Genomic DNA, 27,470 nt, shown 5'->3' with positions numbered 1-27,470 from the left:
TCATTTTGGCACCACTTAAAACAAATTACTTGCACTGTAAACAGAAACTAGCTACACTTTAAAAAAAAAATTAATTTTTTTTCAGTGAAAACAACTTTTTGAATCCAGAGGAACAAGTGGTGCCAATTGTTGCCCAATATATTTTTCTGCCTACACACACACCTCCTTTCAAATATTTTTTGGTAATATCTATTGTTTTTTCACCAGTATTTTAAGAGAGCGTGAAGGAAAAGCTTTTGTCACTAACTCCTAAATTAGTTAAAATGTAACACATCCCCCTGTGTGCTATTGCCTTCTCATTAGTATGGATAAACAACTTTCACGAGTCCTAATAAGTCACCAAATATTGGTTACCTGCAACACTCTGAACAAATTGTGGGACAACAGTACTAAGATAAACAATTGTTTTCCTTCTACAGCAGAACCTCTGAGTTACAAACACCTTGGGAATAGAGCCTGTTTATAACTCTGAAATGTTCGTAACTCTGAACAGAATCTTATGGTGGTTTTTTCAATAGTTTACAACTGAACATTGACTTAGTACAGCTTTGAAACTTTATTATGCAGAACAAAAATGCTGCTTTTAACCATCTTAATTTAAATGAAACAAGCAGATAAAGTTTCTTTACCTTGTCGAATTTTTTTTTAACTTTCCCTTTATTTTTGTTAATAGTTTACATTCAGTGCAGTACTGTGATGCATAGTATTTGCGTGTTTTTTTTTTTTTAATTTTTTTAGGGGGGGAGTGTTTGTGCTACCTGATTCTGGTTTCAAATGAGGGGTGTGGTTGACTGGTCAGTTTGTAACTCTGAGGTTCTGCTGTATTTTTTATGACCCTACCAATCTACTATCGTTACCTGATCCTTGTCATTTTTGTCTTGGTCTCCTACATTCTTTCTTTCTTTCCCCCACCACATTTTTTCTCTTCTTTAAGCTTTATTCTTCCCTCTTTTCATTTGTATAGTTTTCGTCTTTCTTCCTGTCTTGTTGAATCTCATCTCTTTTCTCCCATTCATCCCTTAATTTTGAGAACAAATGCGACAGAGTAATGCATTGAGGGGAGGGATAGCTCAGTGGTTTGAGCATTGGCTTGCTAAACTCAGGGTTGTGAGTTCAGTTCTTGAGGGCGCCATGTAGGAACTTGGAGCAAAAATCAGTACTTGGTCCTGCTAGTGAAGGTAGGGGCTGGACTCAATGACCCTTTGGAGTCTCTTCCAGCTCTATGAGATGGGTATAATGCATACAGCACTGTAAAGCAGCAGCACTATAAAGCTAGAAACACTTTGGCTGCCGTAAAGAACTGACTGGGATTGTGTGGTCTCTGATGTGTTATGTGGCAGTTCAGTCAAGTAGGTGCATCTAGATTGTGTGGAAAATCTGCTACACAAGTTCTTAGAGAAACTGTCATGCGCATCATGTGTTTGTACAGATGAGAGAATATGCATTGGCTTTGCATGTAATTAGGAGGTACTGCATTCCACTCTTATATCATCTGGAATTTTAAGTCTAGGGAAAATGTATAAAAGTGACTGGTTTGATATTTAGTAAATCTTTTTTTTTTTTTTTTTGTAAACTAGAACCTTGTGATGAAGATGCCGCTTCTTTTTTGAGCAGAGGGAGCCTGGGTTCAGTTAATATTAGAATAGTTTTGTTCAAGACTTGATGTACACTGGGACATACTCTGCTCTCTTGCCTTCACCACATCTGTGCCATGGGATATACATGTGGTCAGACTTAGGAGGGTGATTCTAGTTTTCTTCCTGTCCATCTCTTGCTGGTCTTCATGTATTTGTGTGAGCTTCAAGAACAGTATAAAAGAAGGGGATACTTGAGCTGTCATGTGTGATCAAGGACATAAGGTGATTGATTAGGCTGTCAGGAGTGGAAGTTTATCTACAGCGTACATTCTCAGAATCTCTGTTTACACTAGGAAATTTACCTGTTGTTGCTGATGTTTGTCACAGCTGGTGCAGCTGAACTGGTGCTAAAAATGATTTAATTGGAGATGAGATTCAACAAGACAGGACCAAACCATGCTAACCACAACTGCAGAAAACGTGATTGTGCTTTGCTCAGAGCAATGTTCAGACAATAGTAATTGTGTACCTGAATTAAAAAAAAAATAAAATCCAAATTTCAACAGTATGATAAAGTTTAGATAAAGTACCCACAACTAACCAGTATGCTGCTTTTTGTGGCTTGGAGAATTGCAGTCCCTGAGGAAATACTGAGTTTGTGTTGGCTTTTAAAAGTGCTTCAGGCCCTTTTATGTAGGAATGATGGTGTAGATCAATGGTTCTCAAACTGGGGGTCGGGACCTCAAAGTGGGTCGTGACTCCATTTTAATAGGGTCGCCAGGGCCAGCATTAGATTAATTGGGACCCAGGACTGAAGCTGAAGCCTGAATTCCAGCCCCACCTGAGGTGGCAGGGCTTGGCCTGCAGCCCTCTTTTCCCCTACCCAGGGCGGCAGGGCTTGGGCTCTGATCCCCAGGGATCATGTAGTAACTTCATTCCACCGTGACTCTCCTTCTGACAATGAAGTTTGAGAACCCCGGTGTAGATTTTTGAGAGCAGACGTATTGACAGCCAAGCCAACCGATACTAAATCTGTCTCATCCTTCAGAGTGTCGCAAAGAAACTTGGCCTGTCTGGATTCAAGTGCTACCAAAAACCTTAGAGGTTCTTGATTTCAAGGCTTTGAAGAATGCAAAGCCTATGAAGGAATTAAAGGAAGTGCTTCAGTAGGCTTGACTGTTCTGTAGATTCAGATATTCCAAGGTCAGAAGAGACCACTGTGATAATCTAGTCTGACCTCTACCTGTACAGGCCATAGAACTTACCTTTAGAAAAACATCCACTCTTGATTTAAAAATTCAGTGATGGAGAATCCACCACAACTTTTGGTAAATTGTTCCAGTGGTTACTTACCATCACTGTTAAAAAATTATGCCTTATTTCCATTCTGAATTTGTCTAGTTTCAAATTCCAGCCATTGGATCATGTTAGACCTTTCTCTGCTAGAGTGAAGAGCCCACTATTAACTATTTGCTCCCCATGTTGGTGTTTCACAGACCATAATCAAGTCACCCCTTGGCCTTTGTTTGATAACAGGGAAGGTGCTTGTGCATCCGTAACTGGTTAAAAGACAGGAAACAAAGAGTAAGGATAAATCTCTTTTCACAATGTAGAGAAGTAAACAGTAGGATACCCCAAGGTTCTGTACTGGGACCTGTGCTGTTCAACATGTTCATAAATAATCTGAGAAAAAGGGGTAAAGTTTACAAATGCTACAAAATTATTTAAAATCATAAGTCTAAAGCTGACTGTGAAGAATTCCAGGAGGATCTCTGAAAACTGGGTGATTGAGCAACAAAATGGCAGATGAAATTCAGTGTTGAGAAATGCAAAGTATGCTCATCTGAAAAAATAATCCCAACTACAGTGATGGGTTCTAAATCAGCTGTTACCACTGTAAAAAGAGATCAGGTTGAGCTGATAATCACTCCCCCCACTCCCATTTTTTTCAGTCACTACTTCCCAGGATAGAGTCCCATGTCATGTAATTATGGCCTATATTCTGTATTTCTATACATTTACATTTAGCTGTTTGCTTGCACACAGTTTACCAAGTGATCCAGATCATACTGTATCAGTGACTGGTCCTCTTTGTTGTTCATCACTTCCCCAGTTTGTGTGTCAACTTCAGACCTTATCCGTGATAACTTTGTTTTCTTCCAAGTTCATTAATAAAAATGTTAATAGTGCAGGGCCAAGAACTGATCCCTCAGAGACCACCCTAGAAACACACCTATTCTGTGAATATTCCCCATTAATACATTTTGAGACTTGTTGGTTAGCCAGCCTTTAATTGATTAAATGTGTGCCATGTTAGTTATCTTTCTAGTTTTTAATCAAAATATGATGTGGTACCAAGTTAAATGCCTTACAGATGTCTGTCGTATTACATCAATTCTGTTACCTTTGTCAACCAAACTTGTAATTTCATTAAAAAAATCAGATTAATTTGACAGGATGTATTTTTCCATTACGCCATGTTGATTTCATTCTTTATTAATCAAGTCCTATTTCAGCCACTTCATTATTATGCTCAGAATCCATGTCAGACTGACAGCCTTACAGTATAGTCCACTGACTATTCCAGAGGTGGCCGAACTTACTGACCATCTGCCAAGGCTGATTCCCAGCTCTGGCACTTCGAGTGCAGAAGGTGGGGGCCTGCAAGGATTCTAAAAATTAATACTTGCCACTCCAGGCTTGTATTAAACTCCCAAGGTTACAGCTACTTTCTAACGTTGGATTGGTAGATGATGCCACCACCCAAGTGCAGAACTCCTTTGGGAACCCAGGAAGGTGCACTTAGGAATATCTTCCTGTGAGGTACCCTCAAGCTGTCCTTCGTACCTCTTCCCCAGGGAAAAGCTGAGAGAGTGAGAAAAAAGAAATAGACTGTTGCCACCAGCTAATTAAACAACATGTGCACAACCTCTTAGAGAGACAAATCTAATTTTGTTTTTAAAAAAGGTAAATTTTATTAATTAAAAGAAAGAAAATACATCTGGGAACTTAAGCATCTGCTACATTTAAAAAAACCCAACAACTGCAAGGATTAAGGATCAAGAATAGCTTTCTTGAGGTCCAGTGTAAAAGTTATAAGCAAAACAAAAATCATCTGGGGTTAACACAGAGTTGTTCACAAGCCATAAAGTAATAAAAAGAAAGAACCTAATTGTGTCTTCCTAGACATTTCCTGATCTACTTACACATCTGGGGTTTTAATGAGTAGTTTCTAGGTATGACACTGATGGGTTTTCATACCTGGCCCAAGCTCTTCCAGCATAGCTGCTCTGTCCCTTCTCTCCAGGAGAAGAACCACAGACTGACGAAAGGGGAGTCGTTTTTCAATTTTAAAAAGTTCTAGCCTTGCCATTGTCTCTTTTGGCCAGGTGTCCACTCATTTCCTTTTACCTATGCATAGCAGTGAGACTTTAGAGCAATTAGAGAACAACTACTAAAAGGGATTTTATAGCTACTTGCTGGCTGGGTGTTCATACAAGGGAGCTACTGCTCCCCCCGGCCCATTTATCACACCATCTGAACCAAACAAACTTTTTTGAAGATTGTTGTGAGCTGGGACATGACTGCCAGGGTTCGGGACTTCAGCCCTGCAGGGCACAGCTGCTGGGGTTTGAGGCTTCTGTCCTGCAATGAGGGGGGATTAGGGGCTTCAGGTGTGCGGGAGGCACATGCTGGAGCTTGAGGCTTTTGTCCTGCTCCTGCTGAAGCCATGAGACTCAGCATGTGTCCCCCATGGGGCTGAAGCCCAAGACACGCCCCCCCCCCGGGCAGAAGCAGAGGCTTTTTGGGGGGGGTCACATTCCCTCCCCCCCCCCAGATTTTTGCATGGTGCCGCGGGGCCCCTGGTCTGTGCAGCAGTTGTTGGAGTGGACAAGCTGGGAGCTGCAGCCATGGCGAGAGAGAGCGGCAAACACTTGAACTGCAGGGAAAGGCTGCTGAGGGTGAGAGAGCAGGGCATGACTCAAGCTTTTTTTGGGGGGGAGGGGGAGAGCAAACCTTTAAATTGTCCCCCCCTGCTCTCAGTAGGCACCAGTCATCTCTGGCAGAAGCCCCTAGCCCCACCACCCTGCTGCAGAGCAGAAGCCCCAAGCTCCTCCCTCTCCCATTTGGTAGGTAGAGAGTGGTTGGAGTGAGTGGGGCTCTGTGAACTGCACTTTAACTGTAAAAGAGGTACATGTAGCTCACAAGCTGCGGTTTGGCCACCCTAGACTAGACTATATATCCCCTGCAACAGACTGCCTGTCTAAGCAGGCCTGCTTTGCTTTTTCTCAGAGATGGTACATGATATAGTTATTACACGGTTCTTTTTAAGCAAGCACATTTATTCTTAACGTAAAAGCACTACAGAGAGAGAGAGAGAGAGTATATTAAAACAATAAAAGAACCTATATACGTTCCCAGAGATCATCCTAACTCCAGCAAGGGCTCTGGCTGGTGAGCAGTCCTTCAAACGCCATGCAGGAATTTTTGTGCGCTCACAAGTTCATAACAACTTCCACTCAAAACAAGCACACTCATTGCTCTGGGTGTCACTCTTGTATCTTTTGTTCTTTGAAGCCACCTTGAATGAATACTAAGCCAGACAATGATTGCCCCCTCTGGGCTAGGCTTCAAAAGGCTGAGTTCTTGTATAACTGGACGAGATTCCCTAGAGATTTTTCTGGGAAACCCACTTAATTTGAAAAGTTCAGTCTTGTTTTAGCCAATTGTTTAAAAATTTTCTTTGATGCTCCCAACATTTCCCAAGGCCTGTTGTATGCATCCCACAATAACACACAAACATGCATTTTTAATATAATAAGCTCCTAAAATACTTAAACTTAATTCAGTAACATTTGTCCAGGATATTGTTGTATCTGTCACAATAAGTAGTTACACATGGAAAAGAGATCTGATTATGAGGGCTTTTCAACTTTGCTGACCAAAGGCATAATAAGATCGAATGGCTGGAAGCTGAAGTTAGGCTGGACAAATTCAACCTTGAAGTAAGTTGCAATTTCTTAGTGGTAAGGGTAAATAAACATTGGAGTAATTTACCAGGGGAGGGAGTGTATTCTCCATCACTTGGAGTCTTTAAAATTAGATTAGTTGTGCTTTAATCCATTTGCTGGGAGAATCTGGCCTTGGAGTCTATGGGTCCTCCTGTTCATCCCATTCCTACACAGACCATGGAAATAGAATGGGTTTACTTGCGCAGTATTGCCCTCTGTGCTCATAACGCTTGCAGCTGTGCATTAAGATAATGACAGTCATCAAATCTCATGCTTCTGGGCTTCAGCCACTTGCCTGAAAGGATCAGGAAGAAATTTGTTTCCTGATATACAAATGTCTAGATGTGTTGTGGTTGGTGGGGTTTTTTTTTTTTTTTTTTTTTTGGTCTTCCTCTCAACCATCAGAGATTCTCCACAGATGGAGATGGGACACCAGACTGGGTAGACCAGTGCACTTCAATGGTATAAAAAGAATCCTTTCTAGAAGTCAGGCTGTGTGTGTTGCTCACATACTCATAGGGGCATACTCACTGCCAGATTTGGGGTTGAGGAGGAATTTTCTCCAGTTATGTTGCCAGGGATCTTTTTTTTTTCTCCTTTTTAATTTTTTTTTAATTTTTTTCCCCTTTCTCTGTAACGTGATATGGTTTGCCTGCTGGGATCAGCTGATAATATCTCAACTAATAAGTTCCCTGCCACTGCAGGGTCCGCTGGTATTGATTACACCTTGATTTCTTCTGTTCCCTCCTTGTGACTGTTTTTTCATTCCTTGGGGACTGAAATCTTTAGGCTTAATAAGGGGTATCTGGATGAAATATAATGCCTTGTGATATAGTAGAACCTCAGAGTTACGAGAACTTAGGGTGTGGAGTTTTTCGTAACTCTGAACAAAATGTGATAGTGGTTCTTTTAGAAGTTTACAGCTGAACATTAACTTAATACAGCTTTAAAACTTTACTATGCGGAAGAAAAATGCTGCTTCTAACATCTTAATTTAAATGAAACAAGCACCAAAGTTTCCTTACTTTGTCAAATCCTTTTTAAACTTCTCCTTTATTTTTTTTAGTAGTTTGTTTAACACAGTACTATACTGTATTTAGTTTTTTTTTTTGTTTTTATTTTTGGTCTTTGCTGCTGCCTGATTGCATGCTTCGGGTTCCAGATGAGGTGTGTAGTTTACTGGTCAGTTGGTAACTCTGGTGTTCACAATTCTGAGGTGCTGCTGTATACAGGAGATCAAACTAGATATCTGATGGTCCCTTTTGGCCTTAAACTCTACTATGAAGGTGTGATACTACACCCCATATTGGTCATAATAATGATATTATATGATTGTCATAATTATGATGCATTTTGTACAACATGGGTCTTGTAAGGAGTCTCTTGAAAAGTTATAATGTGCTGCATATGATTATCCTATTTGTATGCATGTATCATTTTTGTATCTGAAGTTATAAACATTGAGTATAGACCTGTATTTCAAATGGGTTACTCTGGAAAACGCCCACAGCCAGCCTTTCAAGTACAACAGTGAAGAAGCCAGACCATGCTAATGGCTCATCAGCAAAGACAGTGGGCTGTGAAATAGCTTAGCCTTCCTGTGAATGTTTCTGCCAGCCTGTAAGTAAGGGCTGCTATGATTCTCAAGGGCATGTGACCAGACCACATGACTCTGAACTCCATTCTGGGTACCTGTATTTTTCCACAAGCTGGTCTGGGAAGCAAGTTTTGAAGCAAAGGGTTCCTGCCATATGGAAAAGCTATATAAGGCAGGGAGTGACACCATCTGTTCTTCACTTCCCCACAACTGAACACCTGAAAGAAGTTCCAAAAGAAATGGATTTGGAATTGTGGTGGGGAGCCCAAGCTGCAAAGCAAGTGCAGCTTGTGCCTTGAGAATGCAAGCCTGCTTGTATCATCAGTCAGGGTGAGAAATTGCTAATTCATATCCAATCTTTCTAGTATTTTAGGCTTAGTTTGTGGTTTTGTTTATTTACTAGGTAATCTGCTTTGAAATACAAACTATTTTTTTGTAGTTAATCTTGTTTTTTTGGTTTATCTACGTCAGCGTGCCTTTAATTGAAGTGTCTGGGGGGAAATCTTAGCTTGGATAACGCAAGTTTGTTGCATACTCCTCTCCACATTGAGGGAGGGGAAACTGGGAAATAAATTCATACTGATCGGGGTTTCGGCCAGGGCAAGATGGTACAGCTCTGGGGTCTTAGGCTGGGGAGTTGGGGATTATTTTAGCTGTAGCTTCTCTATTGTTGGTTCATGCAGTGACTGGGTCAGCCTGCATGCAACTGCAGCTGGGTGTGTCCCTGCCTGTGTGAATGCTGGTTGCAGTGTATTTGAAGACTATCAGTTTTCCCTCCTCGGTCTGCTTTTTTCAAGACTAATCATGTCCAGTTTTTTAACCTTTCCTTATAGGTTAGGTTTTCTAAACCTTTTATCATTTTTGTTGCTCTCCTTTAGACTTTCGCCAGTTTGTCCACACCTTTTCTGAATGTGACACCCTGAATTGAACACAGTACTTTAGTTAAAGACTAGTGTGGAGTAGAATGTGGCCCTGTGGCTTACATATGACACTTCTGCTAATGCACCCCAGAATATTAGCCTTTTTTTGCAAGTGCATCACATTGTTGATTCATAATCAATTTGTGATGCATTATAATCCCAGATCCTTTTCAGCAGTACAACCACCTAACCAGTTGTTCCCAATTTTCTAGCTGTGCATTTCATTGTTTCCTCCTAACTGAAGTACTTTGCACTTATCTTTATTGAATTTCATTTTGATTTCAGACCAACTCTCAAATTTATCAAGATCATTTTGAATTCTAATCCTGCTCTCTAAAATGCTTGCAACCCTGCCGAGCTTGGTGTCACCTGCAAATTATATAAGCATACTATCCATTCCATTATCCAAATCATTTAATGAAAATATTGAATAGTGCGGACCCAGGTGCCACAGATATACCTTCCCAGTTTGACAGTGAACCACTGATAACTACTCTGAATACGGTCTTTCAACCAGTTGTGCCCCCACTTTATAGTAATTTAATCTAGACCTCGTTTCTTAAGTTTTGCTTACGAGAGTTGGATAGTGTCAAAAGCCTTTCTAAAATCCAAGTTGTATTATATATACTGCTTCTCTCAATTCACTAGGCCAGTAACCCTGTCAAAGAAGGAAATTAGGTTGGATTGGCATGAATTGTTCTTGACAAATCCATGCTGGCTATTCGTTATAGCTCTCGGTGTTTACAAATTAATTGTTTAGGACTACATTTATTAGAAATACTTAAACTGTAAACAGAATGTAGGCGTTAGCAAACATGTGACAAAGCATATTTCTTCATTTTTAATCAGGCTGAGTAGAAATAATAAAAAATTAAAATGGATTTTTCACTTCACAGAAGAATGCAGTGTTTGAAACATAGGTGGGAATGTGTGTCTTGTGGTATGTGCGCTATGTTTTATCATAATGAATTTGGGCTGACTATTACTCATGAATTATGCAGTCTGCTGTAGATCTGTGCCAATATAATTAATAGAAGGTGCACATTTAGCTCCTTTGGTAATGCCAACCGACTACCTCTCCCCCAATCTCTCTCACTCTGGTCTGAACCATGTTAATTTTGATGAAAATGGGAAAATTGTAAAAACCTGACTTCCACTAAAATTAAGCTTTTCTGGTCTTCCTATTTTCCCCAGAATCTATATGGTTCTGAACTGAGTTAAGGGGGTGGTGTTGTCTAGTGTGGGTGAGGGTTGGCTGGGCTTAAAGCTCGACCTACGTAAGTAGTAGTATTTGACCCTCTAATTGGTAATATCCTTCATTTGTAAAGCCAGGTTGTCCGACTACCCATGAGTGTGGTCTCAGAAGGGGAGAGTTTTTTCCCAAATTTTATTTATATGTATATAAAATATATTAGGGCTGTGGACTAATTGCATGATTAACTGAAAAAAAAAAAAGAATCATGATTAATTGTACTGTTAAATGATAAAATACCAATTGAAATTTATTAAATATTTGTGGATGTTTTTCTACATATTCAAATATATTGATTTCTTTTACAACACAATACAAAGTGTACAGTGCTCACTTTGTTTTTTATTACAAATATTTGCACTGTAAAAATGATCAGCAAAAGAAATAGTATTTTTCAAGTCACTTCATACAAGTACTGTAGTGCAAGCTCTTTATCGTGAAAGTGTAATTCACAAATTTAGATTTTTTTTTTTTGGTTGCATCACTGCACTTAAAGACAAAACAACATAAAACTTTAGAGCCTACACCTGCATTCAGTTCTACTTCAGCCATTCACTCAGACAAACAAGTTTGTTTACATTTACCGGAGATACTGCTGCCTGCTTCTTGTTTACAATGTCATCTGAAAGTGCGAACAGGTGTTTGTTTACATGGCACTTTTGTTGCTGGCATTGAAAGGTGTTTACGTGCCAGTAAAGCTAAATATTCATACGCCCCTTCATGCTTCGGCCACCATTCTAGAGGACATGCTTCCATGCTGATGATGCTCGTTTAAAAAAAAAATTGATTAAATTTTGTGACTGAACTCGGTGGGAGAGGATTGTATATCCTCCCGCTATGTTTTACCCACATTCTTCCATGTATTTCATGTTATAGTGGTATAAGATGATGATGCAGCTTATGTTCATTTTAAGAACACTTTTATAGGAGATTTGATAAAATGCAAAGAAGGTATCAATGTGAGATTTCTGAAAATAGCCGAAGCACTCGACCCAAAGTTTAAGAATCTGAAATGCTGTCCAAAATCTGAGAGGGACGACATGTGGTGCATGCTTTCAGAAGTCTTAAAAGAGCAACACTGCAATGCAAAAACTAGAGAACCCGAACCACCAAAAAATAAAATCAACCTTCTGCTGGTGGCATCTGACTCAAGATGGGAGGGATAGCTCAGTGGTTTGAGCATTGGCCTGCTAAACCCAGGGTTGTGAGTTCAGTCCTTGAGGGGGCCACTTAGGGAGCTGGGGCAAAAATCAGTGCTTGGTCCTGCTAGTGAAGGCAGTGGGCTGGACTCGATGACCTTCCAAGGTCCTTTCCAGTTCCAAGAGATTAGGATATCTCCATTAATTAGATGATGTATATGGACATGCTTATCAAGCAGAACCTGTTGTCAGCATGGACACATGTCCTCTGGAATGGTGGTTGAAGCATGAAGGAACATATGAATCTTTAGCACATCTGGCATGTAAGTGTCTTGCAATGACGGCTACGACAGTGCCATGTGAATGCCTTTTCTCTCTTTCAGGTGATATTGTAAACAAGAAGCAGGCAGCATTAACTTGGAGGCGGTAGGCTCTAAAGTTTTACATTTACATTTTTGAATGCAGTTATTTTTGTACATAATTATACATTGGCAAGTTCAACTTTCATGATAAAGAGATTGTACACAGTACTTAAGTGAATTGAAAAGTTATTTACTTGTTCCCATTATATAAGAACTAGGGGCCATCAAATGAAATTAATGGACAGCAGGTTTAAAACAAATAAAAGGAAGTTCTTCCCACAGCACACAGTCAACCTGTGGAACTCTTTGCCTGAGGAGGTTGTGAAGGCTAATACTATAACCGTGTTTAAAAGAGAACTAGATAAATTTATGGAGGTTAATCCATTAATGGCTATTAGCCAGGCTCGGTAAGGAACAGTGTCCCTAGCCTGTGTTTGTCAGAGGATGGAGATGGATCGCAGGAGAGAGATCACTTGATCATTACCTGTTAGGTTCACTCCCTCTGGGGCACCTGGCACCGACCACTGTTGGCAAACAGGATACTGGGCCGGATGGACCTTTAGTCTGACCCAGTATGGCCCTTCTTATGTTCCTATGAAAAATACTTTTTCTTTTTTTTTTTTTTTTGCAGTGCAAATATTTGTAATCAAAAGAAATATAAAGGGAGCAGTGTACACTTTGTATTCTGTGTTGTAATTGAAATCAATATTTGAAAATGTAGAAAACATCCAAAAATAATAAAAATAAATGGTATTCTATTATTATATAACAGTGCGATAAATAGTACGATTAATTTTTTTAATCGCTTGACAGCTTACAAACCCACCCACCCACAGCCCCCTCTCAAAACTCTTAAAATAGCTTTCCTTGTAATAAAAGATCACAATTGAAACTTCTGATCTTGTAGCCTACCAGTACTAAACGCTGTTGCTGTGTGTCCCATGGGACACGGAATGTTCCTGACTTTCTAATGGTATAAAGCTCCTGCTTCTAGCCTTGATGGCTAAAGAGATACGGGAGGTTGTACCTGTCACTCTTCCAGGATGGAATGTTACCTAGTCTCAGCACAGCAGTACAGATTTATAGCTTCCAAGCCCAGAAGGGACCATTCTGAACATCTAGTCTGACTTCCTGTATAACTCTGTGAAGTGACCCTGTAGCTAGAGAAACCCAGAATCACGTGCTAGTGTGTTCTTAGTAGAGTTCCTCTGGTACAGAGTTATGCAGCCAGGGGCAGTGAGAGGTTTAGGGATTTCAATCACTGATCTAAAACTCGATTTAGGTCAGCATGCGGAAAACCTTGATTTAAATAATCAATTTTCATCTTTTTTTTGCGTTTGTATTTAGTTATTTTCCTACTGAAAAAGGTTGATTCTTATTGTTTGGTAACCATTAAAACATGTTACTTTGTAAATAAAACAGCCTTTACACTGAATTTGGTACTTATGCTAGGTAACTAGGAAAATATGCTATATGTACAGATTTATTTAAACAATTATACAGCTTAACTTTTATTCACATTCTTAATTTATACATTTTGTTACTAAATGGTGAGTGACGCCTTTCTATTTAGTGGATTCAATTTTTTTACTTGTGATTTGTGTCAAGCTCTATTTGGATGGAAACAGGAATTCAATTAAAATGCAGAAAAAGGGCATTTTAAAATTCTATTTTGATTAGTTAAATAAAATCACCTTCAATGTGCTGGATACAAACTCCCCCTCCCCCGTTATTAATACATCTTTGGTATTTAAAACTAACTGATTTATTAAACAAAGACGGTATCTGTAGTTAGTGAATTGATCTGATTTTGTTTCTGGTCACCATTTCCTTCAAGACTCTAAAATTGGTAGATCTCATCCGCACACCTAGTTCTTATTCATAAAATGGAAGAGGAAAACAAGCTTTCCTGCTTTTTCAACTCAATCACTTTCTGAGCTTTGAATGAACTAGTCACTGAACTAGTTGAATAAACTGAATTGAAGAAAATATTCTCTTTGCACCTGTAGAAGAGGCTACTGCTATCAAGTTGGTTCAGCACTTCAATAAACTCTGGTTCCATCCAGTGGCTTAGCTAGTGGCTTCTGCCAGTTCAGTGGCTTGACTTCTTGTAAATCTTTAGCAGTAAACATATGTACTGCTTTAATATTGTTGTAATTTAATTGACTTTAATAGATCATCTAAATTTTAGTCTTTAATCTTAATTTCAGGTTACATTTTAAATACATTTCTTTTTTAAAATTATTTAATTTAAATAAAAAAGCTAATTTAAATATAAAAAAACAATTAAAATATCATAGATTTTTATCCATCCTGAAACACATTAAAAAGGGGCTAAAAAGTCCTATTGTGACTGTCCACAGAAAAGATTAGTGTCCCATCAGCATCCTTCATATAATTCCTTCCCTTTCCTCCTTGATTCATAGCAAGGAAGGCCCTGCTTCCCCAAAGGAGAAATTCCCAAAATTATTAGGAGGTCGATATTGTTTAATGAAGTGCAGTGCCCAGTAAACTACTTGGTCCTCTGATGTTCCCCTGTTTCCTCCTCAGAATTCCTAAGTCATTTAGAAGCATAAGTGTCATTGAAAGTCGGGCTTGTGTGTTTAAATTGCTTAGGCTTAATCTAGAAAAGGTTTGGTGATATGGATGCATAGGTATAACTATACTGGCAAAACTTCCTAGTATAGTGCTTTTTCTAGTTTTGGTTATGCCAGTTCCCTGAGAGAAATAAGCTATATATATTCCTGAGGGAATTTTGGGCCAAAATTTTCTGTGCAAAAAAAAAAATTATGCACACATTTTAAAATTCTGCCAGTTTTATTTGTCAGCAAATAAATGTGGCTCCAGCATGGTTGACAGAGTCAGGTTCAGGAGATTCAGTCTTCTCCAGGAAACTGCCTATCTAGGAAATGTAAATAAAGTGGCAAATTTTTGCAGGTGATGACAAAATTATTTAGGATAGTCAATACTAGAGAAAATTGTGGGGAATTTCAGAGGAACTTAAAGCTATGGGAATGGACAACACAATTCCCAAATAATTAATTATTGGCAAGTATGAGGTCATATACCTTGGCAGGGATAATTTGAACTACAAATACAGATTGCTGAATTCTATGTGTGCGAATACCATCCAGTAATAAGATCTCAGTACCATTGTGAATGGTTCTGCTGAGCATTGAGGTGTTCTCATGGAGATCCAAAAAAGCAAGAGGGTAGAATAACTGCAACAGTAGAGCCTCCCCTTACATTGGCAAGGAGACCATGAGATTGACAAGGGAACAGGGAATTCTCACTTATTCACAGTAGATGTGTGTGCGTGTGAGAGAGAGAGAGTGAGAAAAGATGCTTCATATTTGTCGGGTACCTTTTAGATAGAGACCCTGAAAGATGGATGCCTACGAAGCAGGGTCTAGGGACAGCATTCTGATAGACATTCCAACACCCTCCCCTTTTACCAAGAGCTTCTGTGGGGCTTGATTTCTTTAGGTGTTGCCCCTTGATATTGAGACTCTCCACTTTAGTTTAGTACTCTGAATATAGGGTGCCTGGTAAATTTTTCAGAATGTACATGTGAGGGATTGGGTAGGTGGAGGTAAGTGAACTGATGATGAGTGATGAGAGGGAGAAATTTGTGGGATAAACACACACACAAAAAAGAAGGTCGCGGAGAAGCATGAGAGACAGCAAACAAGCAGAATGTACATTGGAGAGAAGGCCAGAGTGTGGAAGAAATGCACTAATGAAAGCAGGGAAAAGATGATGTAGGCATTGAGAGAAACAATAGTGAAATTAGGAAAAGCGATGGTAAGAATGTGATTTAGTGAGTTACACTTAAAAATTATTAGAAAGTTGATATTGTTTAATGAAGTACAGTGCCCAGTAAACTACTTGGTCCTCTGAAATTTCAAAACATATAGCAGCACAGGTATTTTTCATGGTGACTACTAGGAGCTCAGAAAGTTTTAAGTTCACTCTAAATCATTGACAATGTATCCAGAGTTAAACATTAGAACGCCAAAGGTTACTGTCGTATATTTGACAAGAGATGATAAAATGTGGAATTGTTTGACTGCAGTTATCAAAAGGCCTGGCGGGGGGTGTCTTGGGTTGGGATTTTCAAACTCTCCTAAACATAAGAATGTCTGAACTACAGTGGTCCCCAAACTGTGGAGTGGGGCCCGAACTAGGTCTGAGTGGGGAGGACGTACCCTCCAGTTCTGCTCCAGTCCTGGCTACAGCTGTGGCCTCTGCTCTGCTCCCAGCCCACACATGCAGCCCTGCTTCCAGCTTGTGGTCCCGGCCCCTGCTCTCTGTGCCTGGCCTGGCTGTGGTTCTGCTCCCTGTCCAGGAGGGCCTGAGCACATTCCATTACTGGTGGTGGTGGTGAGGGAGATAAAAAGTTTGGGCACCACTGACATTTTGAATCTCCCCAATGGCCCATCTAGCCTAGTATCCTGTCTTCTGACATTGGCCAATGCCAAATGCCTCCAGAGGGAATGAACAGAATAGGACACTGATCAAGTCATCCATCCCATGTTTTCCAGTCCCAGCTTCAGGCAGTCAGAGGCTTAGACTTCCAGAGCATGGGACTGCATGTCTGACCATCTTAGCTAATAGCCATTGATGGACCTATTCTCCACAGCCCTCACTCTGTTGCTGTACTTCTACCTGCATTATATTTACTCTTGCAGAGTGTCTCTTTTTTGTGAGGGTAAGAGGGTGTTATTGGCCTGAGTTTAGATAATGTTTGGTGTATCTGGCTCTCATGCTCCCTCTCTAAACTTCCTTGTTTGTTGCTCCTGTTCACTAGCTCCTCTGGTCCTGTACGAGCTGCCTTAAGAGTGTCCTCCCAATTCTTCCTGAGTAGCCCTGCCCCTTGTTAGGGGATCCTAAAGGGATTAAGAATCAAAGGATGTCAGGCTAAAGCATGGTTACAAAGCTTTGCCTAGCTGGTTGCTATGCTGAACTTACAGCCCCCTAAACAGTCCATGCTATAAATTTTAACGAAGAAGGCACATGGCAAGCAGCAGGCATGCAACAGCCTAACAGACAGCAAACTCACGCCCAAGGTCACGTAGTTGTCGTCTTCCGCCTGGAGAACTCCCTCGCAACACTCCCCCATTTCCTATTCAAAATTCCTAAGTCGTTTAGAAGCATAAGTGTCATTGAAAGTCGGGCTTGTGTGTGTAAGTTCCCTGAGAGAAATAAGCTATATATACTCCTGAGGGAATTTTGGGCCAAAAATTTCTGTGCAAAAAATAAAAATAAAAAATTTATGCACACATTTTAAAATTCTACCAGTTTTATTTGTCAGCACATAAATGTGGCTCCAGCATGGTAGTGGGGCGCACGGACCACTGGCTGCATTGAGGTGGGAGATCACCCTGAAGCCCCCATTTCTCCCCGTACAGGAACTTGGCAGTGATGCTGCACCTGACCTTGACACAGTGCAAGGGCTGGTCCTGCCACAGAAACACCTCGGTGCCCTGCTCCTCTGTGCCAGGCACACCTGGTGTGGCTCCTGCTGGGCTGAACCTGTGCAGCCAAGTGTAGAGGGGCTTAGTGTGGGGGGTCCTGGTGTGGGCTGAAAGGTTTCTGCGTGGGGCAGTCTGGGTGCGGGCGGCTCAGTGGGAGATCTGGATGCACAGGGGCTCATTGTGTGATTCGGGGTGCAGGGGCAATGAACTCTGCATGGGATCCAGGTAATGTTGTTTGGGTTCAATGGGGGAGCAGGGGGATCTGGGTGTGGGGGCTTGGTGGGAGGGTCCAGGTGCTGGGGGGAGTGGGACTTGATGGGTGGAGGTTGGGGCTCAGTGGGGTGGGCATCTGGGGGGCTTGTCGGAGGGGTCCAGGTGTAAGAGGGTAGGGCTTATCAGAGTGAGAGTTCGATGGGCTTGCTTAAAGGGAGAGCCCTAGCTACTGCCGAGGAGATGCTGCATGCTGGACTCCCAATTCCCCTACCCCCTTTTCTTCTTTGTCCTCCTCTGCTCACTCCCACATTCCCCTTTCCCTGCCCTATTCCACCTCCCTTCTTTCCCTCACGCCTTTACCCAGCCCCACCGTGAGCACTCAGGGTTCCACAGAAAATAGGAAGGCTCCCAGCACACAGAAGGGAAGCACAACTGGCAATAGGACTGAAGAAGCTGCGTTCAGCTGTAGAGTCAGCTGAGGGCTTGTCTACATCAGAAAGTTGCAGCGCTGGTGAGGGAGTTACAGCGCTGCAACTTAGGAGGTGTACACATCTGCAGGGCACCACCAGCGCTGCAACTCCCTGTTTGCAGCGCTGGCCGTACTCCCGTTTTGTCTCGGGTGTAGAGGATCCAGCGCTGGTGATCCAGCGCTGGTAATCAAATATAGACACTTACCAGCGCTTTTCTTGACCTCCGTGGAATAAGCAGGTATCCCAGCATACCTGAGGAAGCCTCTGGTAATCAAGCTGGTCTCCTTCCCCGGTTTGCTCTCGCGTTCCCCGAACCCCGAGCAAGCAGGTCTCCTTCCCTGAGGTTTGCTGGGTGGTTCCGGGAACGCGAGAGCAAACCGGGAAAGGAGACCAGCTTCGCCGCGGTTTGCTCTCGCGTTCCCCGAACCCCGAGCAAGCAGGTCTCCTTCCCTGCGGTTTGCTGGGTGGTTCCGGGAACGCGAGAGCAAACCGGGAAAGGAGACCAGCTTCGCCGCGGTTTGCTCTCGCGTTCCCCGAACCCCGAGCAAGCAGGTCTCCTTCCCTGCGGTTTGCTGGGTGGTTCCGGGAACGCGAGAGCAAACCCGGGAAAGGAGACCAGCTTCGCCGCGGTTTGCTCTTGCGTTCCCCGAACAAGCAGGTCTCCTTCCCTGCGGTTTGCAGGGTGGTTCCGGGAACGCGAGAGCAAACCGCGGCGAAGCTGGTCTCCTTTCCCGGTTTGCTCTCGCGTTCCCGGAACCACCCAGCAAACCGCAGGGAAGGAGACCTGCTTGCTCGGGGTTCGGGGAACGCGAGAGCAAACCGGGAAAGGAGACCAGCTTCGCCGCGGTTTGCTCTCGCGTTCCCCGAACCCCCCTTGAAGCCGCCCAACAGCGCTGCAGTGTGGCCACATCTAACACCACTTGCAGCGCTGGTTGCTGTAAGTGTGGCCACTCTGCAGCGCTGGCCCTATACAGCTGTACTAATACAGCTGTAACAACCAGCGCTGCAAAATTTTAGATGTAGACATGGCCTGAGACACACTCCTTCAGCTGAGCAGATCTGAGTAGATTGCCTGAGCAGATTGCCTGAGACACACTCCTTCAGCTGAGCAGATCTGCTTTTGTAGAAATGAGGGCAGTGGCATGTAAGCCTGTGTGTGCTCCCACGCCTCGCTTTTGTTTGGAGGGTAGTCCCCCACAAAAACTCCACACATGGTCGCCCCTCCCCCCTGCGTGGCTTTCCATGGCTTCCCTCCATTTTCTGCAGGGAAACGCAGAAATACTGTTGGAGGGAGGGCATTTTCTGCAGGCGTGCAGTCCCCAGGATCCCCCCAGGAGTAAATATAGAAAAAGCACTCCTATGCCAGTATAACTACAGCTACACTAGGGCTTTTACTGACATTGAAATGTAAAAAAACAAACAAACCCAAAACCAAAAAAATTGCATCCCTGTAGACCTGTGCTTAGGCACTCTTGCAAATCCCGCCTTAGTTATAACTAGCGTAACTAATACTTGAACTGGGACACATACGGCAAATTTCTGCAATATCTTTGAAAAACCTTACTGAATTAGTGTCTGGAGTCCATTTTATTAAATACAGAAGTAATGATTCCTGGGAGATGATGTGAACTTCAGAGGACTGTCTGAGCAATGGGCCAGACAAGAATGGGTGTATGGACAAACAATGTTAAATAGTTTGCCTAGGGAATCTCTATGGGAAGGTGAGAGCAAATTCCCAACTCTAGTTATGCAAAAGCCCTTCTTTTTGTAGCTACACCCCAAGGAGGGAACTATTTTCTACTGATAATCTGTTTGTGAAATCTCAAGATTGAAGACCCAGGTTGTAAAAGGAAACATTAACATTAACGTGGTTGTGTTTATTCTGAGCTAAGGCTGTTTATGAACTTGTAACCACCCAAAACCCTATTGTTAGCAGAGCTCTTGCTGAAGTTTGGAGATGATCTCTGATAAGCTTATTAGTATGTGTTTAGATTTTTTTACTGTCTTTAAAATATTTTCACTATAATGCTTTCACTATAAGAATAAATGTGCTAGCTTATAAAGAGCTATTTGGTAACTCATAACTGCTGGCAATTACATTATTCCTAACCTTTGAAGAGAAAATAGAGCACAGTTGTTGACAGTTTTGGCAGTCGGATTGCTAGGAATATCAGTGTAGGCAGGGAACTGTGCATCCTGGAGAAAACCCAGTTATAAGTGGGAGGGATGCGGGCCTCTACTGAAGATAGGTGACAGCTGAGGAGCCTGGTGTGTGTGCCCTAATGGGACTACAGAGAGGGTATACAGGTGGAATTGCCCTGAATTGTGAGGTGAACATTTTCAGAATTCATTCTTTTTCTATGAAAAGAATCACAGAACATAACTTTGTAATATTTAATGCTGTTGGAAAAAACAATTTCTTTTTTTGCAGAAAAGCCTGCCATTGCTCCACCCGTCTTTGTGTTTCAGAAGGATAAAGCACAGAAGGTAAGGAGCTATCATTGTGTATGTTTTCATGTTATGGCATACTGTCATCCTAATATTTCAGTGACAGCAGTAATTTTGTATATGGTGTTACTCTTCTGAAGTTTAGGAGAGATTGTTGCCTACTGATTGTTGTCATTAGGGTTTGAAATTCAAGGAAAAAATTTGGGAAGATGCATATTATAGGTTAGTGGGAGGAAAACAGGAGAGACAGAAGATGTGGGAAATCTAGAGCAATTTCAAAGGAGTATCCAGAACAAAGACAGATGGGGGAAAAAGGGGCAGGCTAACCTTATCATTACGTAGAAATAGAAATGAAAGCAAGAAAAGAGAACAACAAAATAAAAAGAAAAGGAAAGTTAAAAGGAAAAAAACATGGTTCAGGTTAGTGCTAAAATGTTACGTATTACATATAACTACTGACTGATTTATTGGTTAATTGCTCATTATTAAATTTAAGTTTGGGAAAATTGAAAAATGTTGTTGTCTGCTGTGTAACTCAGTGACCTCAGAGCACTTTGTATTTTAAATGCAGTTTACAGTCCTTTAACTTGGAAAGAGAGACTGACCCAGTTTTTCGAATGAATTCTATGATACATTAAGCTTAGTTCAAACAGAAAACCTTCCAGTGTTTTAGTTAATTGCTACTAAAGTATTTTGTCAAGATGTGAAGCCTACCATCAGATGTCTGTTTTGAATCCACTGCAGGTCAATAGTGAATGAAAGATGTTACCAAATTATATGCGAAATGTTAAGTCTCAGTCCTCTTCCAACATAAATGATACTCCCCATGGAAGTTAAGCAAAGATATCATGGAGATTTACTCCTAAAGGTGCTTTATCCAGTTCAGTGTTGAAGCATGTTGGCACAGGATTTAGTGGGAGAAGCTTGCATTTCTCTGCTGCCAGTACAGTATTTGTTCTGTAAATAGAGAGAGAGAGAAACCTCCTGTCACCCTTGCTGACAACTTGGTACTATTTAAAGTGGTTCCAATTTAAAATCTGCCACAATTCAAATTTAAAAATCTGTCTTTTCTTCAAATCTACTGTTTTCAAGTTTCACGTTCTCTAATCAAATAAACATTAATTCTTCCCAAAAGTTAGTTCTTGTAGCTATCTGTCATTTTATGTGTAATCTATAAAAATTCCTAGAATATTAAGACATGAATAGTGAACTAAATCTTAAAAGAGAGATAATTTTCCTTAGGTTTGTGATAAAACCTCACAATTCTTATCTGCTCAAGAAACATGAGTCAATCCTTAACTCCACTAGTTAGGTATAAATTAAATGCTTATGATAGATTTGTAGCCAAAGTAGGTAATACTAAAGTTAAACTCCAGCTATTTCTTCCAGTGCTAGGTAGCTCAATTATATTTAACCTCCTAATAAATATTATTTTTAGAAGTACCTGTCACTTGTGTGATACCTCCAGAATAATGAATGGTTTTGGGAGGGGAGGGTTGGTGTTAGTGACTCCTCTCATTTTACTTCCCAGCAGTAAAATCATTACACCTATGTAACGGCATAGTAAGTGCTAATGGACAGATTAGTATATGCAAAAAGTTGAGGACTTATTGTTTTAAGGCAACTTGTACAAGTTATTAAATATTAGTGTAGGTATTATACATATAAAATGTTAAATGACCAAAATATATACAAGATAACTTAACTTTAAAACAGCCATGAAAGTCTCCAGACTTTGTTGGAAACTAAGGGTCGAATCCTGCTTATGCTATTCCTTTTGCTGAAGTCTGTGGAACTGCATACATATGTAACAAAAGCATAACTTGGCCCCATGTTATCAGAAAACTCAAGATGGCAACTTTGAATTTCTTTGTAACTGTTATATGGTGTAATATGCTTATTGAGATAATCTGGTTTACCAATTAAGCAGTCATCTTATTCAACAGAAGATGCCCAAGATTCACAAAGGCAGCATTTTAACTGACACCCAACGTCGCAGTTTTAGTTAAAACAGCATTGTCGTCGAGTAGCAGTTGACAGCATTTGCCATTAACTACCATTGGACTTAGTTTACTTCCCAAAGAAACACCCCGGCTAATGGATTCCCTGATTACATGTCATACCCAGCAATTCTTAATTAAGACTACTCAGGAAGAATTCCTATTAAAATTGATGGGAATTTTGTCTGTGTGCATGTCTTTTGAGGGTGGGGAGGGGCAGAAGTGTGTGGCCTTTTTGTGTACTGTAAATAATTTTTAAAAAATTGGCACAATGAACAGTTTAAGATAAAGGAAAGTAATAATTTATACTCTAGCAAAATGTGTTTGGCTAGTGGAAGTTTAAACTTCAGTTAGCTTTGCAGTTAGGGTTGTCAGCCCTCCAGAATTGTTCTGGAATCTCCAGGAATTAAAGCTCAATCTTTAATTGAAGATTGTCATATGATGAAACCTCCAGGAATATGTTCAACTGAAATTGGCAACCCTATTTGTAGTCCTGCTCAAGTTGACCCTTTCAGGCACTATACAGAGTGCTTCTTTTCTTCAGCAGGCTATCCAGCAACCGTCAATGGGAGGAGAAAAGTAGCTTATCAAGGTGTGCCCCCATATGAGAATCTAACACATCTGGGCCATCTCTGATCATTAATAGATACTTAGAATTATGGAGAATTCAGGAACTACTCCAATTTACTGCAGAAAATGAAACTTTGACTTTACAAGGCCTCCTGTTGTTGTAGCAGGATTCTGTATCTTCAGAGACTTTTCTGGAGATAGTACTCTCAATTATTAACCTATAGGTAGGTTTGGCTGGATTTTATTTTAATCGGTAGATGTTGGTAAATATGGATTTCAGCTGACATGCCAAAATCAATGAAAAAATATTGCTCAGTAACATTGCTCAGGAACCCACTTGGGGTTCAAAAAAGAACTATATAAGTTCATGGAGGATAGATCAATCAATGGCTATTAGCCAGGATGGGCAGGGATGGTGTCCCTAGGCTCTGTTTGCCAGAAGCTGGGAATAGGTGACAGGGTTGGCAGATGTTGGCTGCATGTGTGTTCTCTCTGCATGCTGTACTGACTCTGGCCAGATACCCTGTACAGCAGACGCTGATCAAAGTGCCCAATAACCACTGACTTGGTTTGTAGCAAAAGAACTTGGTCAGGTTTATTGTTGATGAAGCATGATATTGGTGCCTTATACTTGTTACAGGTACACTCAGTGCATGTATGTGTGCGACAATGGATGCAGCTCAGTTAGTGATGGGACTTTCCACTATCCCCTCGGCTGTCCGCAGACGCTCTCTCTGAGACTCCATTTTATACATGAATACAAATAAGTTATGTACTGCCCCTCTGATGTAGTTAGTTGACACCCTCTGGCAGAGCCAGTTTCTACCTATCACCTTGTGCATCTCTATCCATCACATTGTCATCCTGACCTTATCTTTAGGATGGGTCAGCATGTTCCTGTTACCTTTAGGGAATGTGTTGGTATCCAGATGTTCTGGTACCACCCTTCTGGAATGTGTTTGTGTGAATGATCTGTGCCTAGCACCTCTCAGGAATGTGTTTTTGCAATATCAGCCCTGTTCTTGCCTGATTCCATGAGCAGGGCTTGCCTCTAGCTCACAGCCTGATTTTGCTGAATATCAGCAAAGGTTTGACTGCTACTTTAGCTCAGGCCTCTGATACAAGGGCTTATGTTTCAGGCCCTCTTCCTACTATGTTCCCCCACTTTCTGTCTTTTTATGGGGAGGATGTTTACCCATCATCCTGGAAAAGCATAATGCATGGACTGAAGATGACCCAGTGGGCTAAACGCTGTTATGTGGTCACCTTACTTTACCATCCATACATTCATGCCCTATCTGTCCTGTAGTCTGCACATTCCATTGTATGACTGATGGACAGATTTTATTTTCCAATTAATTGTAGTCCCTTATGGTGAGCCTGGGAATGTTAGGCCTGGAGCTTTGATTGAGGAATGTAGTTTTATGATTGAGCCTTAGAGACACTCCCAAATAATTAATATATATGAATAATATGGATATAGCATATATATTTGTAGTTTGCATAGGGGTGTGTGTGTGTACATATAACAACACTTTATATTCGAGCATAATAATAGTTTTCCAATCTAGTATTGTGGTTTGGCCCTTGTGGTACTGCAGAGAGCAGCACATCCTATTAGGGCATTTACAGTTACCACCTGTATTATTATTGGTAGTAGGCTGAGCGGTTTGAAATACTGGGATAGGTATTATTACAGTGCGTTTTATAGTGCTATGTATATGAGAAGTACAAGAAATGTTGAGAAATGACATTACAAATGAGGCTTTTACCTATAAATATTTGTAGTTAGTTACTTACTGCCCAGTACTCATGTTATAGATTACCCTTACTGCTGATTGTCACTCTCAGATAAGCTTGCTGGGTAGGAAACAGAAATGGCTAATTTCTCTGCATTGCTCTGTGATACACCTTTTGTTGATGTAAAACCAGTTGTTCCTTATGGATGCTGTCTTCCAGATGACCTCCTGAATGGACAGTAATCAGTTTATCAAATATTGCTGTGCCCGGATTTAGTATTGGTACCCAGACGCTGAACAAGAGTGTTTTGACCCCAAAGTGTTACTGGTACTACCAGGGAATTTGTTTACCCCATTTGTAGTTACTGTGTAACTTAATTTCTTTACCAATTTGTTTTTCTTGTCTTTGTGGTGTTTGCTGCCATTTGTTTGTTTGTTAAACAGTTTCGCAATGTTATGTACATTGTAAATGTTGTACAGTGATAATGCAACAGTATGGCGATAGTATAACAGTATAGCAATAATACAGTTGCTTTTACACAGTCAAATTCAAATTGCATGACAGTTGTTTCTAGCTGATTACCAACTTAATTGTCTATATATGGTAGACTGAGGTGTAATTGACCAGTCTCTTATTTATAAAGCACTTCATTTTTCTTTTCTTGATGCTTGGTGGTTTCTTCGCTGTACACTGATATCTTCTGATGTCTGTCGTCTGTAGGATGTAATCTTAAACAGCTTAAGGCTATGGCTACACTTGCAGAGTTTTTGCGCTGTCAGTGATAGTGATGGTGAAAGAAAAGCACTGGTTTGTTTACTCACTTTCACAGGCATCAGCGTTTACATTTGTGGCTCTTCCATCCTACTGAGGGCAGCTATCTCACAGTGCAGCTCTCTCCACTTTGACGATAGGCCTTGTGGGAAGGGGGTGGTGGTGGTCATGGGGCGCCCTGGGTCCTTGCACACCCTCTTCTACCCAAATACTGATCAGCTCCAGTAGCTCAGCACTGCTCCAAGCAGGGGATCGTTTACTCAGTGGAGCAGCCATTGTCACCTGGCCAGATGACAAGTGAGCACTTGACAAAAAAACAGGAAGGGGAGTTTCAAAGTTCCCTTGGCGTTACAGGGGGAGGAGTGGATGTCTGTTTACCTGGTGTCAGAGCAGCAGAGCTGCTCGCCAGAGGGGTCGCCTAGGCACTGTGGAATATCCTCCGGAGGCTTAAAGCTCTGTGAACAGGAAGAACGTACCTTCACTTGCACATCACCACAGAAGCATCGCTGGTAAGAGCTGTACACCTCTTGTGGAGGTGGTTTTCTGTTTGCGGTGAAACTCAAGTTTCACCGCAAAAAGTCATTGATAAAGGTAGATGCTCCCATGGCTTTTCCGCAAAAAGGGACTTTTCCCACTTTAAATGGCAAGTATAGACATGCCCTAAGTTGGTTTACATTTCTCTTGTTTTCAGAAACCCAAACTTAATACACAGATAGCTTAGTATGTTTACAATGTAATAGGGACCAAGTTTTTTAAGACACAAGCTATACTTTTGCAATTGTTGTGTAGACATTCATTTTTACTTAAGGTGCATTACTAATATTTTATATTAAATATAATACTCCACTGCTAAAACAGATGCTCGCAATCTTCTATAAGGTGTATTGCTTTTCCCTGCTGAGCACTCTGTGTTAGCAGAAGAGTTAACATAATATTTACGACACTTTTAGAGTTAATTTGGATGTGATACCAATTTCACTTTTAACTGCTTAGAAGCACAGACGTTAACAACCACTGCTTCCCTTTAACATAACTTAGGAGAATAAAAATTAAACCAAAATGAATTTTAAATACAGGTCTATGAAAATACTTTGAGGGTATTGAACTTTCATGACACTTGATTGTGTTTGGGAGATAAAGTTGGAAACCTGTTGAAAAGGTGGAAAGCTGTTAAATTGTTTGGTTGGCTTTATGCATAAATTGTTTTTAAACATTTTTGCTCTAACATTCTTATAACTATATTTAGAAGTGCAAACAATTTTATAAAAACTCAAACAAGAAATTGACACTTTGTTAATATTACTTTTACCTTAATGTTGCTGAGACCTTTTTGAACTTTGAAGAAAAAATGGTATTAATTATATTATGATGATTATACCCCAACCATAATATTAAAACAGTGTGGTACCACTTGTATTAAAAAATGGTATAAAATTGACTTTTGTTACAACAAAATAAAAACAAAACAAAACAAAAAGTCAGGTGACACACTGTACAACACAGGACAACGTACATGACATACAGGACAATTAAAAACAAATAGTGCCAGAATTCTGTTTTTAACTCTATAAAATAAGACACACAAAAAATAAACACAAGGGTTAAACATTTAAATAAACAAGTTGCTACCTTTTTATTTAACACTTTTTTATTAAAAATTGATAATTTATATTTGCCAAATTTGTTGTATTAATTTAACTTAAGGCATTTTTTTATTACTTTATATTCAGCTTTATTTTAAAACTCTGGTATATGGAAATAAGGAAAGCCCATGTTTCAAATATTAGTCAGTGGTTAGGATTAGAAGCAGAGTCTGCATTTCTTGTGCTTGGCAGCCATATCTTTAAGAAAGATAGGAGTAATTCCAGCGGTTGCATTCCTGAAGGGTTAAAAAATTAACTTACTGGATTTATTTAAAGTTT

General features: G+C 40.7%; 2 protein-coding genes across 5 annotated transcripts in view; one reads left to right on the top strand and one right to left on the bottom strand.

The window, feature by feature from the left end:
• Positions 1–27,470, top strand: part of RANBP3 (RAN binding protein 3) — a 232,275-nt gene that overhangs the window by 11,653 nt on the left and 193,152 nt on the right. For 3 of the 4 annotated variants that reach the window (XM_050933753.1, XM_050933755.1, XM_050933752.1), the window contains exon 2: positions 20,451–20,506. The exons of the other annotated variant lie outside the window; for it this stretch is intronic. In XM_050933753.1, coding sequence (XP_050789710.1) covers positions 20,451–20,506 — 56 coding nt within the window. The remainder of the gene's footprint in view (positions 1–20,450; positions 20,507–27,470) is intronic. 4 annotated transcript variants of the gene reach the window in all.
• The window catches only part of LOC127040023 (excitatory amino acid transporter 1-like), a 257,902-nt gene that overhangs the window by 190,922 nt on the left and 39,510 nt on the right, over positions 1–27,470 (bottom strand). The gene's annotated exons all lie outside the window — the stretch shown is intronic.

Source organism: Gopherus flavomarginatus, chromosome 24 (assembly GCF_025201925.1).
Source record: "Gopherus flavomarginatus isolate rGopFla2 chromosome 24, rGopFla2.mat.asm, whole genome shotgun sequence".
NCBI lineage: Eukaryota > Metazoa > Chordata > Testudines > Testudinidae > Gopherus > Gopherus flavomarginatus.
The sequence above is the reverse complement of the archived record's forward strand: the minus strand, read 5'-3'. Positions and strand labels throughout refer to the sequence as shown.